The sequence below is a fragment of the Micropterus dolomieu genome, linkage group LG07 (assembly GCF_021292245.1).
Source record: "Micropterus dolomieu isolate WLL.071019.BEF.003 ecotype Adirondacks linkage group LG07, ASM2129224v1, whole genome shotgun sequence".
Lineage (NCBI taxonomy): Eukaryota > Metazoa > Chordata > Actinopteri > Centrarchiformes > Centrarchidae > Micropterus > Micropterus dolomieu.
In genome coordinates this window covers 625,510-640,114 of record NC_060156.1, presented here as the reverse complement: position 1 = coordinate 640,114, position 14,605 = coordinate 625,510, and the positions used below count along the sequence as shown (strand labels likewise).

Below are 14,605 nucleotides of genomic sequence, written 5' to 3'. Positions count from 1 at the left end.
TGAAATAATTTAAAGTAAAGTGAGACACACACACTCCAACCACAATACAACCAGCTGCACTGGAAACAGAAGGACTTATGCATCTACTAGTTACATTTGAGTGCAAAATAAATCAACCGACCTTTTAGTTTTGCACATTTACTACATATTATGTACACGCTACATTACAGCTGTAAATTTTCCAATGCCATTAGTTTTAAAGATTTTATAGACCATCTTTAAACAGAACCATGGTTTACGATTTCAGCCCCATACATGTGACTAAAGATCCATAATTTGGTCATGTGAGGACAACTGAGCAAACTCCATCCAGTCAGACTGAGAGATGAAGTTAAAAGCTTTATCTCACAGGTGGACATTGATGTAAGGTTTTTTTTGATGAGCTGAAAAAATCTAGTGTATTTTGGAAAAGGGTTTGAAGAAGTGTAAATATAGCAATAACACTTTCTGAAACGTAAGATTCAAATTTTAGAAAATGAACGTTAATTTCTTACCATCGCATCCTGAAACCAAAACGCCTAAACGATAAAAGGACCTTCTTTCATAAGACATAAGGAAGGGCATTCATAACTGTTCTACATCATGTTCAAAGACGTGAAACATTATTTACCTTTCACCTCCTCCTGGAGCTGAAACATAGCTTCCGTCTCCACTGCAGTTACTGTAAAGACACAAACGTTTTCCAATTAAAATAACTCCAAAAACTGCACATAAGGTTTTATATGGTGCAAGACTGTTAGAATCAGTGACAGGTCGTGCATCCATATTATCCGTTTGATTGGTTCTTCTCTTGACTGACATTCTCGCATGCTTCCTGTTGGTCTTTAGTGTGCAGCACCTGGCTTTTGGAAAAGGCTCAGTGATATGAGTGACCCTCTCTCTTTGTCTCTTTCATTGTTTTAGTCAGTAAAGCAGGACACAAAGGTCAGCGACATCTCCTAAACACAGTGGTTAAAACCTTTTTGAAGAGGTGGTGTCGCCGTGTCGAGAAGTGTGCCTCTACTGGCTGTGTGGGTGGAAAGCAGTGTGGATGAGTGGTGGGCCAAACAGAGCCCGAGCGAGCAGAAGGACCAAAAGCATGCAGATGCCAACCTTTCGTGACTGTGCTGCACTCAGCATCCCGGGCTGAGCTGACATTTTTGCAAGTGTAAGAGCCCCCTTGTCCGGGTCCCACACTGTTAACATTTACACAGCACAGGGGGCCGTCTTGTTTCAAGGAGTAAGACACAGAATCCTTAACATTCAACCGGTTGTAAAGCCAAACGACAAACGGAGTGGGAACCCCCTTCATAACGCAATACAAAGAGCCGCCGTCTCTGTTTCTGAGCAGCAGCTCACGGGGGAGTTTGATCAGGAACTCGGGGCAGCTGGAGAGGCGCTGACCTCGTTTGTCATGAGGCACAACATCAGGGAAATACAGGTGGCTGATGAGGCTGTAAAGTCTCTGGGAAGATGGAGGTGATGGTCCTGGCTTCTCCTCCGCCTCCTGCTTGTCTTGGTCAGGGGGCTCACTAAGGGTCTCCCTGTCTGCCTGAGACACTTTACGCACAGAATCGGTAGGGATGGGGGTTTCTGCTTTGAGATTTGCTTCTTTAGCTGGGTGAGAATAAAGTTAGGGAGAGTAATTAAGGGTCAGAGCGTTCAAGGATATGACTCTAAACACTAAAGGGGTTAGTAGGATGGATGGATGAGGTTAGCGAGGCAAAGCTGGCAACAGCAGGAGGAGAATAAACTAGACTACAATGCTTGTTATTCTATTACATTCTAACAGGTTACAGGCTAACAGGAAATATTAAATATTGGGAGGAGGGGACAAAGCAGCGGGTGGAGAGGTAGGGTGGACCAGATGGAGAGACAGACTAATTAAAAAGAGAAAGATTAAGCACCTTCAACAGTGAGCTGGGCGGAGGAGCTGTTCTGGCCGTGTTGGTTGGTGGCGGTGCAGCAGTACACACCCTGGTCCGCCACGCCAACACCCTGGATGACCAGGGACAACAGACCCCCGATCTGAGAGCTCCTCACCCGCTCCGTATCCGCCAGACTCTGGCCGTTGTGATCCCAAACCACCCCAGAGAAGGGCTGCCCGTCAAACAAGCAGCTGAACTCAGCCATTTCACCACTTTTCACCCGGACGTCGCTCATTTCCATCAGCAGTTTGGGGCTGGCTGAGAGTTTGAAATCAAAGCCGCTCTCAGAGCTCATCTCCACCGAGCTTACACTCTCCATTTGAATGTCAACCGTCCTCCAAGACACAGAGGAGCTCTCAGAGACTGTCTCAGTAAACTCGACAGTGTGGGCTGTTTGTCCCACCGACAGAGAGCTGAAACTCTCTGACTGAGCTTCCAGTCTCTGACTTAGCTCAGCCTCAGTCCTCGACACAAAAGCTAAGGCTCGTTCATCTGGGCAATAAGAAAGAGTAGAAGAATTAGGTCAACACATCATTCTGGGGACTTCTTCAGGTTACTTGTTTGCCAAGAGTGCAGCTGGGGTGGAGCGTTGAAGATCAGTCACAATCAGTGAGGTAGTGGACAGTGGCTGGTTTCCGCTGTCAATCATGCAAGCTTGACCGGAGCCAAAGGGAAAATAAAAAAACAGCTATAGATTATGTCCGTGCTCGAGCGTGAGGAACTCCGAAAAGCTATAGAGTTCCAACGTTCAGCTCTGTTTTGACCATGCTGCATTCCTCTGAAATAAAGATTCGTGTTCAAAGACGTCCCTACTGTTAAGAGCTACTTGAGTAGGAAGAGGAGACAGTCATGCATCACGTGGGAGAAACCTGTAAGATTATCACTGTGCTTACAGTGAGGATGTCACAAAACAGATATCTGTCCTGCATGCTCACAGAAACAATCAACTAGAGTCACTTTAACTGTAACATCATCATCAAAATGAAAATATGAAGGAGTTTCAAATGCTGAGGGGGCTAACAGTTACAAAAGCAGGGGCTGGATGCACAAAGATCTTGCTGACATGTCTGTAGAAACAGGAGAGTCTTAATTTAGCTTTCACAGACAGGAGCACAAAATAGAGACAAACTAATAAGGGCCTAAAAAGGCAGCCGTTCTTATGGCTGTGACAGTAGACAAAAAGAACACGGCTCATAATTTGTTACTGAGTGAGCTTTATCCCCAGAAACCGTCCTGCTGTCTCATCCAGAGTCACATGAAGGATCAATATCCATTCCAAAGGAGCGGTACGACAGAGTTAAGCTGATGATACACGAGGCAACTTTTTGAGCAATGTTGCTGGCGGCAAGTCCGCCTATGTTTTGAATAGATAGCGTGTTAAGCTAGGCTAAACCCTGTCAACAAGATAATGTTAGCTCTCTTGCTAACAGAATAGAATTTGACATAAAGATTGCCAGTAGATTTTAGCATTACTTGCCCCATTGCCTTTCTTTAGTTGTGACAGATCTTGAAGTTTCTGCTTCATCATGCCTTGGTGCTAAGCTAGGCTAAATACTCCTCCTCTACTGGAGGCACAGATAGAACTGATATCCATCTTCATATATGAATCTGGACAGAGAACAAGATCATTTAAAAAAATCTTTGTGCAACCTCCAGCAGTGTCTACCGAACTAACACGCCTGAAACATCGCCCCCTACTGAAACATGCAGTCCTCTAGTGGATCAATAAGCTTTTTTGGTTCTAATAAAAGCTTCTTTTTATATTTGATAGTGAGTGAGTGTGAATCATGCCCCTGATGTTAGGATGTAACATCCTCTTCTAGGTTTAGTCCTGGAGGAAGGGACGAGGCTCTTCTGGTTTCACCATGTAACTCTCTTTGTAAAGAGCTATATAAATAAAGTTTATTGATGTTGTTATTATCATACAATTTATCTACTTACAGATAGGGATGCTCTGATCAAGAACTCATCGATCAATGTTGGGGTATATATATTTATATATCTATATACTTCGCTGATTAGTTCTCAGTATCTGTTAGCTAACCAGCTAACAGTGCTAACAGATCACGAGCCTTTCAGAGGATGTTTTGGATTTCACTTGGTTTCTTATTGCCAAGTGGAAACCCACATGTCAGACTCCGTACATCAGACATCCCTAGTTAAGAGCATGTTAGCAGAGAATTCTCAGTTGGACTGTTGAAGCACATGCAGCTTTACCGGTCTGACAGCGACAGTTCAATCTGAATGTCGTCGGCACGGTAACTGAATTACTCACCGTCGATGTTCAGACTCGCAGCACATCTGGCCATTCCTGCTGAGTTAGCGGCAACACATGAGAACTCTCCTTCGTGGTCGGAGAGAACTCTGGAAATGTCCAACTGGCAGATTTCACCATAATGAGACATTCTGAAGATGTCTGACTGTCTGACCTCTCGGTCATTACAGAACCAGGAAATCTGCAGATCTGGAGACACAGTGTTCACTTACACACAGTCATCTGGACCACATGTGGTTTGTTATGTACTGCAATAATACTACTCATAATCCGTCACCTATTAGAGCATTCATGGTAAACGAGTATCCTAAGTACTGGACAGTAAAATGTGGCAGGATTTATTTTTTAAACCAACAAACAGAAGAAGGGGAGCAGTGGTTCCTACCTTCCCCAGAGACAGTGCACTGGAACTGGGCAGGCTGTCCCTCTGCCACCAGGATGTCCCGAATGGGAGCAATGAGGACCGGAGCAGAGACCCGAGCCGCCGTTTCAGCTACTTCAGGAACTGGAAGACAGACAAGGCAAAAACATAACCAATGATGAGTATTAGTAATCATTTTCTCCAGTGCGACCATTTGCTGCTTTTCTTCTTTTGACCAAACTGCAAACAGAATCTCTTCGGGGGTTTAGAAGAAGGTGAAGACCGATGATGGACATTTTTCTCTTTAAATTAAATTGAAGTAATAAATAATGCTGCCCTTCAAAGCTAAAAGAAAATAGCGTAGTTGCATATTTATTATAACCAGAATCTGAGTTTTTGACATCCATTTTACACCAACATACATCTGCCATGAAATCAGAATGTAAAGTTAAAACACAAACCACTCTGCAGCAGCTGCACTCCGCTTTGTAAATCTGTACAGTAGAAGCCAAAGCGCCCTGGGGAGATTCTCTAAGCTAGTCTTAGCTAAAGCTAAATTGACTTACTTTCCCCCCCAAGAAGTATCTGACATATAAACATGTTTAATTTAGATGAACTGACATTTTGGTAATTCAGTTTGTTAGGCAGTAACAGTGACTCACGATGGGCTAAACGGCTGCTAAAGCTAAATATCTTAGCAGGGGAGCCGTAGCTGCTGTCTCTATGAAGATTAGAGTGCAGCATTGGCATTATTTAGTTGTTATGTAGGTTTTATGGGAATCAGATTGGAGGTAAAATAATCTGGCTGAAAACCTGCTGGGTGACCGTTCTCTTAATGTTTCTGTAGTTCCTGCTCTCTGTAGGGCAGAGTGGGAAGGTTGGTGGTAAACTCTGCTTTTCTCTGAGTATTTGTTGGAAAAACAGGCAGAACACCATGTTTGTGACCATGCTATGAACACGTGCAGGTCCAATGTCACACTGAATTTGGTTTGGCGTTTTGGTTTCGGTGTGTCTTTGTTCTCCTCGCCCACTCATAAGGCAACTCTGACTCTATATTCTGCACTTACAGCGTATCCAATTTAAACAATCTTAATGAAAGTTTAGAAGGAAAAAGCAGTTTCCAACTTCTTCAGTGACACATTTCTAAATCGTACCTTCCACTGTGAGCTGGGCGGAGCTTGTCGCCTCTCCGTAGTCGTTCTTGGCCTCGCAGCTGTAGACGGTGGCGTCTTCGGGGAAGACTTCGAGCAGCAGCAGCGAGTGCTCGTCTCCGTCATGGAGGAACTTGCACTTGTAGGTGGTGGTCAGGGCCTGGGAGTCTTTGTACCACAGCACCTGAGGCTGAGGGATGCCGCTCACCTGCACCGAGAAGCGAGCTGATCTTCCAGACATGGCTTTCTGGGGCTGCATGTGGTGGACGATCTGAGGAGGCTCAGGCACTGAAGACAGAACACACAACAGTTAAGTTTTTTCCAGACACCAGAATGTTAAAAAAACTTGTCAGCATCAGTCGCTTTGTTAACAGAAGAAAAACTTTGGTCTTTCCTCACATTTTCCAAATAGTTATTACGAAGTCCAAACACGTTTCTTTGAAGGAACATTTTTTGGAAACTTAAAATAGTAACAAAGTAAATTAAAGGTGTTGCTCTTTCTGCCATGTTTGACTGGTGTTCAGTTCTAGTGTGACTCCATTAATAATGTGTTGGATCTGGAGATGTGGAAGCAGACTGATGTCAGGTGGTTTGTTCTCTTACGTCTGACATGAAGGTTCATGGTGCTCCTGTTCTTGCCGGCGATGAAGGTGTACTCCCCGGCGTCGCTCCTGTAGGTCTCGGAGATGGTGAGGCGGTGCAGCTTCCTGATGGTGACGTAGCTGAACCTCTCCTCCACCGAGATCTGGATCTCCACCCCGTTCCGCAGCCAGCGACCCTCCACGTCGTCCTCGTTCACCTCGAACTCGAAGGTCGCTCTGTGTTTCTCAACAACCTGCCAAAACAGACGAATGGTAGAGGTGACGACTGGGAACTGAGATTCTGCTCCTGCTGAGCTGCTGGACCTGCAGCTACCGACTGAGAAACGATTAACAGCGTGATTTCTTCATCTATATAAAATAAATAACAATATGAACTCACAGTGACGTCCCTGCTAGCGGGCTCTGAAATTTTGACGTCCCGACCCCCGACTTCCAGGTGGCCCTTGGACATGCTTGACCCGGCCACAGCGGTGTATTCTCCGGCGTCAGACTGGCGGACTGACGGCAAAACCAGATGGTGCACGAATTTATCTGAAGACATTTTATATCTGCAGGAAACACAGAGGGTAACGGTGAAACTTTATCTAGATTATCTTCATTTATTTGTTCTGCGTGATGTTGGCATGATTAGTAAAGCAAACTGCACCTGTCGGACATCTCCAGCTCCTGACCGTCCTTCATCCACATCACCTGGATGTTCGGTTCAGAAACTTCACATTCAAAAGTGGCTCTTTTCTTCTCTGTGATCTTGAGGTCCTTCAGATGTTTGGTGAATTCAACCACACGGGCTGCGGCAGAAGAAACAAACGGAAACGGATGAACTTAAACCTGCATGTCTCTCTGTGTTTGGTCTTAACATTCAAATGCCTCTAAAAGGGCTCGATCATGGTGCTAAAATCACACACACCAGACTCAACTACAGAGTTTTAGCCTCATCGGGGAGCTTTCAGTGACCATATGGCTCTAGTTGTCACTGTGGAGGTTCTAGGGGCCCTTAAGGAGATTGTATTAGTCTGGGGATGCACCAAAAGAAAATTGTTGTTTATAATGAAAAACTTTTCCGAACAACATTTTTTGCCTATTTTTCTTTCCCGTTGCATAAATTAAATAGTCAAAATGCGCTTTTGGTAGAATTATTCTTGATGCTTTTCTTTCAGTTACTTAAATTAATTCTTACTATTCCAGCTCTCGTGGCTGTGCTGTGTCGCTTATTTATTGTGCTTGACTGTTGATTCTTGTTTTCACTTCTCTCTTAGTTGTCTTCCTGTCAGCTGTTTATTGCTGCTGTTCGGCTGGTTGTCTTTGTTTTTGTTTGTTTGTTTGTTTGTGTTTGTTGTTGTTTTTTCTCCGCCCCAAGCCCCCCTCCCGGTTCTCTTGCAGGTTTCGTTGCTTTCTGCAATTGGTGTTTCCCTCTGCTATTTCCTGTTGTCCGCACCCCCATCCCCGTTCTCTTGTTTCTCTGTGCTGTCTGTTTGTGTGATGTCTGTGCCCCCCCCATCCCCATGTCACAAATCAATACATAATTAAATAAATAATAAAACAGACGAAGGAGTATTTTAATAGTCTCTTGTTAAAGTAAAATCTGTCTGGCACAATATGGTATCCAGCTCATCATACTCTATACCAGGCTGCTGGGCAGGGCAGGTTTAAAAAACAGGTTTTTCCTCAGTGTTTCCCACAGGAGGTGGACAGACTATGGTGGGGGGGTCCGGGGCCCCTGTGTCACATGTGTCCATTTACTTTTAATGGACCCAACTGATGATAAATAATGTTGTCTGTGGTTCTGGTCTTCACAGCCTCTCTTCAGGTACGACTCTCATACTAAAGAGACAAACTGACAGGATAAAGTCTCTAACCTGCCTGTCAGCTCGCTCTGGGCCGCTTCACTTACCGTAAAGGCTTGAATATGTGTGCACTCCAAATTTAAGAAGTCAGCCACAGATGGAGTGAATGTGCTGGGAGACATTTCAGCAGACTCTTTAAAATGCTTCCACACTGCTGACATGTCAGCGCAATTGTTTGATCAAATTTATTCGGTCCTTTGACTTATTAACCCGCACACGAAAGTGTTTTATTTGCTCATTTCGGCAGATTAATTTCAATAGCCGAACATTCGGAGCATCCCTATATTAGTCACTGAGAAGATTGTGCCAGACATTGATGATGATACTATAGGTATCTGTCCGGTAGTTGTTGTGTCGATTGATTAGGTTCTAGTGGTCATTGGGAAGTTATACTTGTCATTTCGGAAACTAGGGGTCTTTCGGTGGCTCTTGTGTTCAGTGAGGGGTTCTAGTGGTCATTGTAAAGATTCTAGGGGTCCTGCAGGTTCCACTAGTCACTGAGGAGCTCTTTTCTTCTTTTTGGTTGTTTTTGTGTTCATTGCCAGGGTTCTAGTGGCAACATAGCAGGTTCTATAGGTTCTTTAAGTGGTTGTTGTAGCAATTGTGGTAATTGTAGTAGTTGTAGTATTCAGTTCATGTTGGGTTTATTTGCGCTGATAAATGCACCGTACGCTGCCTGCCTAGCATCCGACAGCAGACACACACAGTTCAAGACTAGCTGGTGAAGGAAGTGGAACATCTGGCAGCTACAGAGCCAGATGTTTTTATCGGGAGACCAAACTACAGCTACAAGGAAAAAGAACTGTTAAAGTCTCACCTTCAACATAGAGTTTAGCTGTAGTTACAGCAGAGCCGGCCATAAAGCTGTACTCCGCGCTGTCTCCAAAGTGAACGTTCCTGATGCTCAGAGTGTGAGTGAGCTGTTTGCAGCGAGCCTGGCATCTGTCCGTGGACCGGATCTCCACGCCGTTTTTTAGCCATTTGTACGCGATTCCCTCGTAGTTGACGTTCACCTCAAACGTGACCGTGTCTTTCTCCTGAGCGTTCAGGTTCTGCAGCATCGTTGTGATGAGGATGGCTGGAAAACAAGGAAACTCAGGGTAAGTTCACAGCTCACACTTTCAGATAATATTCTCATGTGCAAAATATTATATTCTAGGGTTTCCCCCCCAGATTCAGGCTAACTGAATGCATATATTAATATGATGTAATATATTACCAGTTTTCATTATTACATTACCAAAAAAGAAAAACGGAAAATGGGAGGACAGACTTTCATTTTAAGAAGTGTGAAATAATAGAATCCATCACAATAACTCAAGTACGGACGATGGATAGTTGTCAGCACACTATTATACCGTACCATCAGTAGCTTGTAGAGCATTGGTATGATATGTGAACACATGTAGATAGATGTGTGTATAGATGGAGGTAAATGCAGTATCTGCCAATGAACGTAGGTTATGTGTCTATGTGGACTCAGGGCAGATTAGCCAATAAGCTAAATAAGATCCAATCAAATCAGCTACAGGTTCATTTAATCAAGAAGTTGCAAATCAAAGATTTCCTGGTCGCCGTGTTAATATGTAAAAAGCCCATGTTGCCCTCAGTGACCGCAGCTAAGGAGAAGAACTTACGGCTGACGGTGAGCGTCGCAGAGACTCTGTCGTTCCCGCAGATGAAGGTGTACTCTGCAGAGTCGTCCTTGCTGGTGTTCATGATCTTCAGCTGGTGGAGTTTCCCCTGAACCACGATCCTGAACTTCTCGCTCATCTCGATCTCCACGCCGTCCTTCAGCCAGGTGGACGGCACGTTGAAGTGAGAAACTTCACACTCGAACGTGGCCACCTGGGTCTCTGGGACCTTCACGCTCTTTAAGGGTTTGGTGACTCGCAGGGCTGAGGGGAAAACGAGGAGGAGATTTAAGTTTCAACATATTTTATTTAAATCAAAACAAGTGGCTCTTTCAGGGTGGCCTGTTCACAAATAAGAAGGGTCAGTAAATCTATGCTGTCAGTGAAAGTGAAATGAAAAGAGTTCCCACGAAGTCCCCCTTTTAGGAGTACGAGTAGTGTCATATGGATCAGTCCAGTCCAACTTGATGCTAACATTAAATATTAGGCTGATAAAAGTAACTCCTAAATATCATACAAGACCTCAACAGTGTTCCTGTCACTTTGCTGCTGGGTGATCATGTTTTAAAACGGACGTCATGGACCTGCCTCTCATCACCGTGTAGCGCCCTACAGAAAAACCCTCCCCCGCAAATTTCTGAATGTTCGTTGGAAGCTTGCATTGATTTCTCTTAAACGGCTGGCTTTGGAAAGTAGAGACTGGTCAGAGGCGAAAGAGGTGAAAACAAGGATAATTCTGATTTGTTGCCCATGACCTAGAGATTTTAATGGAATTTGTGCGAAATGCCGCCTAATTGTACATCGTAGTAACACGCCGTAGTGTTGGCATCCCCCGAATCTGAACGTTGAACTTACTGGCAGTTTATTCTCTCAGCTCAACACACAGTTTAATTTAACCCTTGTTGGTCATTGTCATTCACTTTTCATTTTCAAAGAGTGCTAGTGTGCCGTGCTACGCTAACACTTACACTCGACGGTGAGGCGAGCGCTGCACTTGAGGTGGCCCACCACAGCCGTGTACTCTCCCTCTTTGCTGTTGTCCACGTCCTGGACTATCAGTTTGTGGGTCTTCTTCTCAGACAGCATCCTGAAGTGCTCGTTTTGCTTCAGCTCCACATTTTTGAACATCCATTTCACAGGGATGTTGTCCTCGGAGATGCCCAGCTCGAATACGGCAGCTGCACCCAAAAGTGATGTCACGTCCTTTGGCTTCTTCAGGATCTTGATGGCTGTGGGAAAAATATTTCACAATTACACTTGGAACTGTTTCCATTGGAACTGTACATCTGAATACTTTTGGATTTTTAGGAATCAATTCTTGAAAAGAAATCAGTAGTTGCTTACTTTCAACATTCAGCCTGGCATTTGCGGAAAGTTTTCCCAGTTTGAAAGAGTAAACAGACTCGTCCTGTGTGGTGCAGTTCTTGATCTTCAGGGTGTGGACTGTGCCTTCAATAGTGATCTCAAATTTCTCGCTGGGCAGGATCTCGATGCCGTTCTTGATCCACTGCGCCCCCCTCACATCCTCGTGGGTCAGCTCTAGGTTGAATACTGCATCCTGAGTCTCGACCACATTCAGGTTCTTCAGGGTCTTCTTGACCTTTACAGCTGAGGAGACAAATGTTTTCGTTAATCTAGGGCTGAGTCATTTGTGTTCAACCTGGGGGTTGCAAGTAATTCTTTCTATGGACAGATATTTGCCAGCAAATTTTAATGGTAAATTTTAAAAGTAAATCTCAATTTACATTTAATCATTTTGAATAACTATTACCTAACCTACCTACAGAACCTCTGTGTATCCAAGGTGTGTTTAATATCTTGGCTTGTGACGAGCTGAGCTAACCGGTAGCCCTCCTCAAAATATTGAACATATCATAAATGACATGAAAGTTTATATTAATAGCTCAAATATCTGTTCTTCCACAGCTCCTACATAAACCATTTGAACAGGCTTTTTTCTGCATGTGTAAATTTCCTTCACCAAACCTGGACCTACCCTCGACTTTCAGGGTGGCTGAGGTCTTGGAGGTGGCGACCTGATAGGTGTACTCTCCGACGTCTGTGGCTCTGGTGATGATGATGACGAGGCGTCTGACGGCGCCCTTCACCTCGCTCAGCGTGTTCTCGTTGAAGTCGACAGGCTGGCCGTCTTTCAGCCACTTGCCCTCGGCGGAGGGGTTGGCGACTTCGCACTCTAGCACGGCGGTCTGGGAGTCAGCCACCACCAAATCACGCAGGGGCTTCTTGATAGCGCCACCTGGTGACAGGAGACCAGTCATTTAATACTTAGTCCTGTCAGGACTCCCGTGTGTTAACTTGGGATAAAAACCATCTCTGAGATTGCTGAATAGTCTTACCCGATACGGTGAGTGAAGCTCTGCACATCTTCTCACCGGCGGCGAACATGTACTCGCCCTCTTCGTCCTTCATTGCGTTCATGACAGTCAGGGTGTGGCGCTTGTTCTTGGACTCCATCTTGTACTTGAAGCCGGCTTTGAGCGGCTGCCTCTTGAAGGTCCAGAAGGCGTCGATGCCCGGGTGAGAAACCTCGGCTTCAAATGTGACGTTCTCAGACTCGGAGCACTCCTGGTCCTTTATGGGCTTCACAATCTGGACAGCTGTTGAGATGTGGCGAGAGTCAGACCGGTTAACCAATGAGCGACTAGTCATCTTTCATATTCTGAACAATAAAATGTTAACAATCAAAAAGTATCAGTTTTGCTTTGATCATTTCACACTGACCCTCTCTTTCATTGAAAATGTCATTATTAAAGTATCCAGCAGATGGAACTGTCTGGGTGATTCATGACCTTTTGCCTTTTCCACAGCCAGCAGCAGCTCCTGCAGACCAACTGTCCATGTTGGACGAAGCGGTGAGTGAATCTAAAGCTGCATTGAACTCTTCCTATTTTTCCAGTTAGGATTCTAAAGGCCTTTTTATTTACCTTTTCCTTAAACAGATCTCTCTCACTGTGGGAGATTTTGCTTCGATGTGTTTTGAATGTGACAGAAAATCTGTTTTGAAGCTTTAAGTCAGGACAAAGATGAGTTTTTGTGTTGCTCACTTCGTACTGGTGTGTTTTAACAGAATTTCCCTAGAAAAATATCACCCATGTACTGAACATCTGTGTACAAATGATACAAAACTAAGTACTAAAGTCTTGCTGAAGACTGGGTAATGGTCTTTGTAAGTCAAAACATGCTTAAACCTCACTCAGTCTTTCCTCGTGAAACTTACTCTGAACAGAAAATTTGCAGCTGGTGTCGACTCGGCCGACCACCAGTTTGTACTGTCCTTCATCGGAGGCGTAGGTCCTGTTGAAGACCAGTCGCTGCTTTGACCCCTTCGCCACCATCTGGATTCGGTCACTGGGGATCAGCAGATTGTTGTTGTGGTACCATTTGACTGAGCTGACATCCTGAGCGGAGATCTTGGTCTCCAGGACCGCCTTGGTGCCTTCAACGGCACTTGTGTCCTTCAGTGGGATCAAGATGCCAATTGCTGCAACCCAAGATGAAATATTTAGTCTGTAACATTTTATTTTGGAACTAAATCCTTCTAAAAAACGACATGCTTCTGAAGTGTCTTACTCTGAATGACCAGCTTTGCAGAGGTCGAGATCTCCTGAGCGGGAACCACAAACGAGTACACTCCAAAGTCATCTTTGTCGGTGTCCTCAATCAGAAGTTTGTGGATCTGTTTGTCAATAACAATGTGCACACGGTTTGAGGCCGTGACCGGCTGCCCGCTCTTCATCCAGGTTCCTTCAACGTTCTCCTGGGAGAACCTGACCTCCAGCTGAGCGATGTCACCCTCGCAGACGGTCAGGTCAGTCAGAGGCTGCATCAGGGTCACCGGACGCACTGAAGCATCAAGGCAAACATGTTATGTAGTGCTTTCTAGATGCTGCAGTTTTCTTTACAGCCTGATATATGAAATTGGTAGATGGAACAAACTGAGACCAAGTTTTACAGGAATCTAACCAGAAGTTGTCAAAATGTCTTTCTTTTGAAGACATTTCTGGATGGATTGACAGACTTTAACCAAGCTAATGATCCATATTTACTGAAAAGAACAAAACTTACAGTTACTTCAGTAACTCACATTTCATCTTCAGGGAGGCACTTGTCTTAAACTCGCCCACTTTGAAGGAGTATTTTCCTTGATCCTCCTTCTTCACGTCTTTGACAGACAGGGTGTGTCTTCCACGGCGGGAGGAGATTCCGTATTTACTGGTGTTAGAGAGCAGCTTTTCTCCAAAGAACCAGCTGCCTTCAGCATCCTCACGAGACACGACACACTCAAACTCTCCAGAGTACGTCTCAGGCACTTCTGTGCTCTCCAGCTGCTTCAGGATCTCCAGCGGGGCTCCTGTTTATCACATAACACAGATGGTACTTTAATAACCACAGCTTTAGGGAAACATCAGTGATTAACTTGGACACTGAAGTGACGGAAACCCTTTTGACGTCTTTTGATACCAGAAAGCAAAGACCTCAGGGAGCAGATCAAGATCAAGATTTATCAATTAAAAAGACATTTTATCTGCATCCTGTAATTTTGTATTAATGCTGTGTCTTTTCATAACATGTGGGCTTGCTGTGACAAAAAACATGATGCTCAAATGCCCTCTGTAGATTAAAGCATGGTGTGTGGTGTTTCTAGATTTGAGCTAATGTGCCATATTTACAGACTGTATTTAGATCGGGTTCCTAAATGGTGTCTTCATTCAAAGGTTGTTCCGACACAACAACACAACCAGATTTGACAGGATTTCCAACATGACTAGAGGCAGAATGTGTAACTGTTTCAACCGTGGCTGAGATTGAG

The 14,605-nt window shown here is 44.6% G+C and overlaps 1 protein-coding gene across 1 annotated transcript in view; it reads right to left on the bottom strand.

Moving 5' to 3' along the window:
* The window catches only part of ttn.1 (titin, tandem duplicate 1), a 188,819-nt gene that overhangs the window by 157,712 nt on the left and 16,502 nt on the right, over positions 1 to 14,605 (bottom strand). The window contains 18 exon segments of the mRNA XM_046054416.1: positions 611 to 661; positions 1,093 to 1,596; positions 1,887 to 2,399; positions 4,183 to 4,371; positions 4,568 to 4,687; positions 5,698 to 5,982; positions 6,298 to 6,529; positions 6,676 to 6,844; positions 6,943 to 7,084; positions 8,958 to 9,218; positions 9,778 to 10,038; positions 10,743 to 11,003; positions 11,119 to 11,382; positions 11,771 to 12,031; positions 12,132 to 12,392; positions 13,013 to 13,276; positions 13,366 to 13,638; positions 13,880 to 14,146. Of these exon segments, the coding sequence (XP_045910372.1) occupies positions 611 to 661; positions 1,093 to 1,596; positions 1,887 to 2,399; positions 4,183 to 4,371; positions 4,568 to 4,687; positions 5,698 to 5,982; positions 6,298 to 6,529; positions 6,676 to 6,844; positions 6,943 to 7,084; positions 8,958 to 9,218; positions 9,778 to 10,038; positions 10,743 to 11,003; positions 11,119 to 11,382; positions 11,771 to 12,031; positions 12,132 to 12,392; positions 13,013 to 13,276; positions 13,366 to 13,638; positions 13,880 to 14,146 (4,578 nt within the window).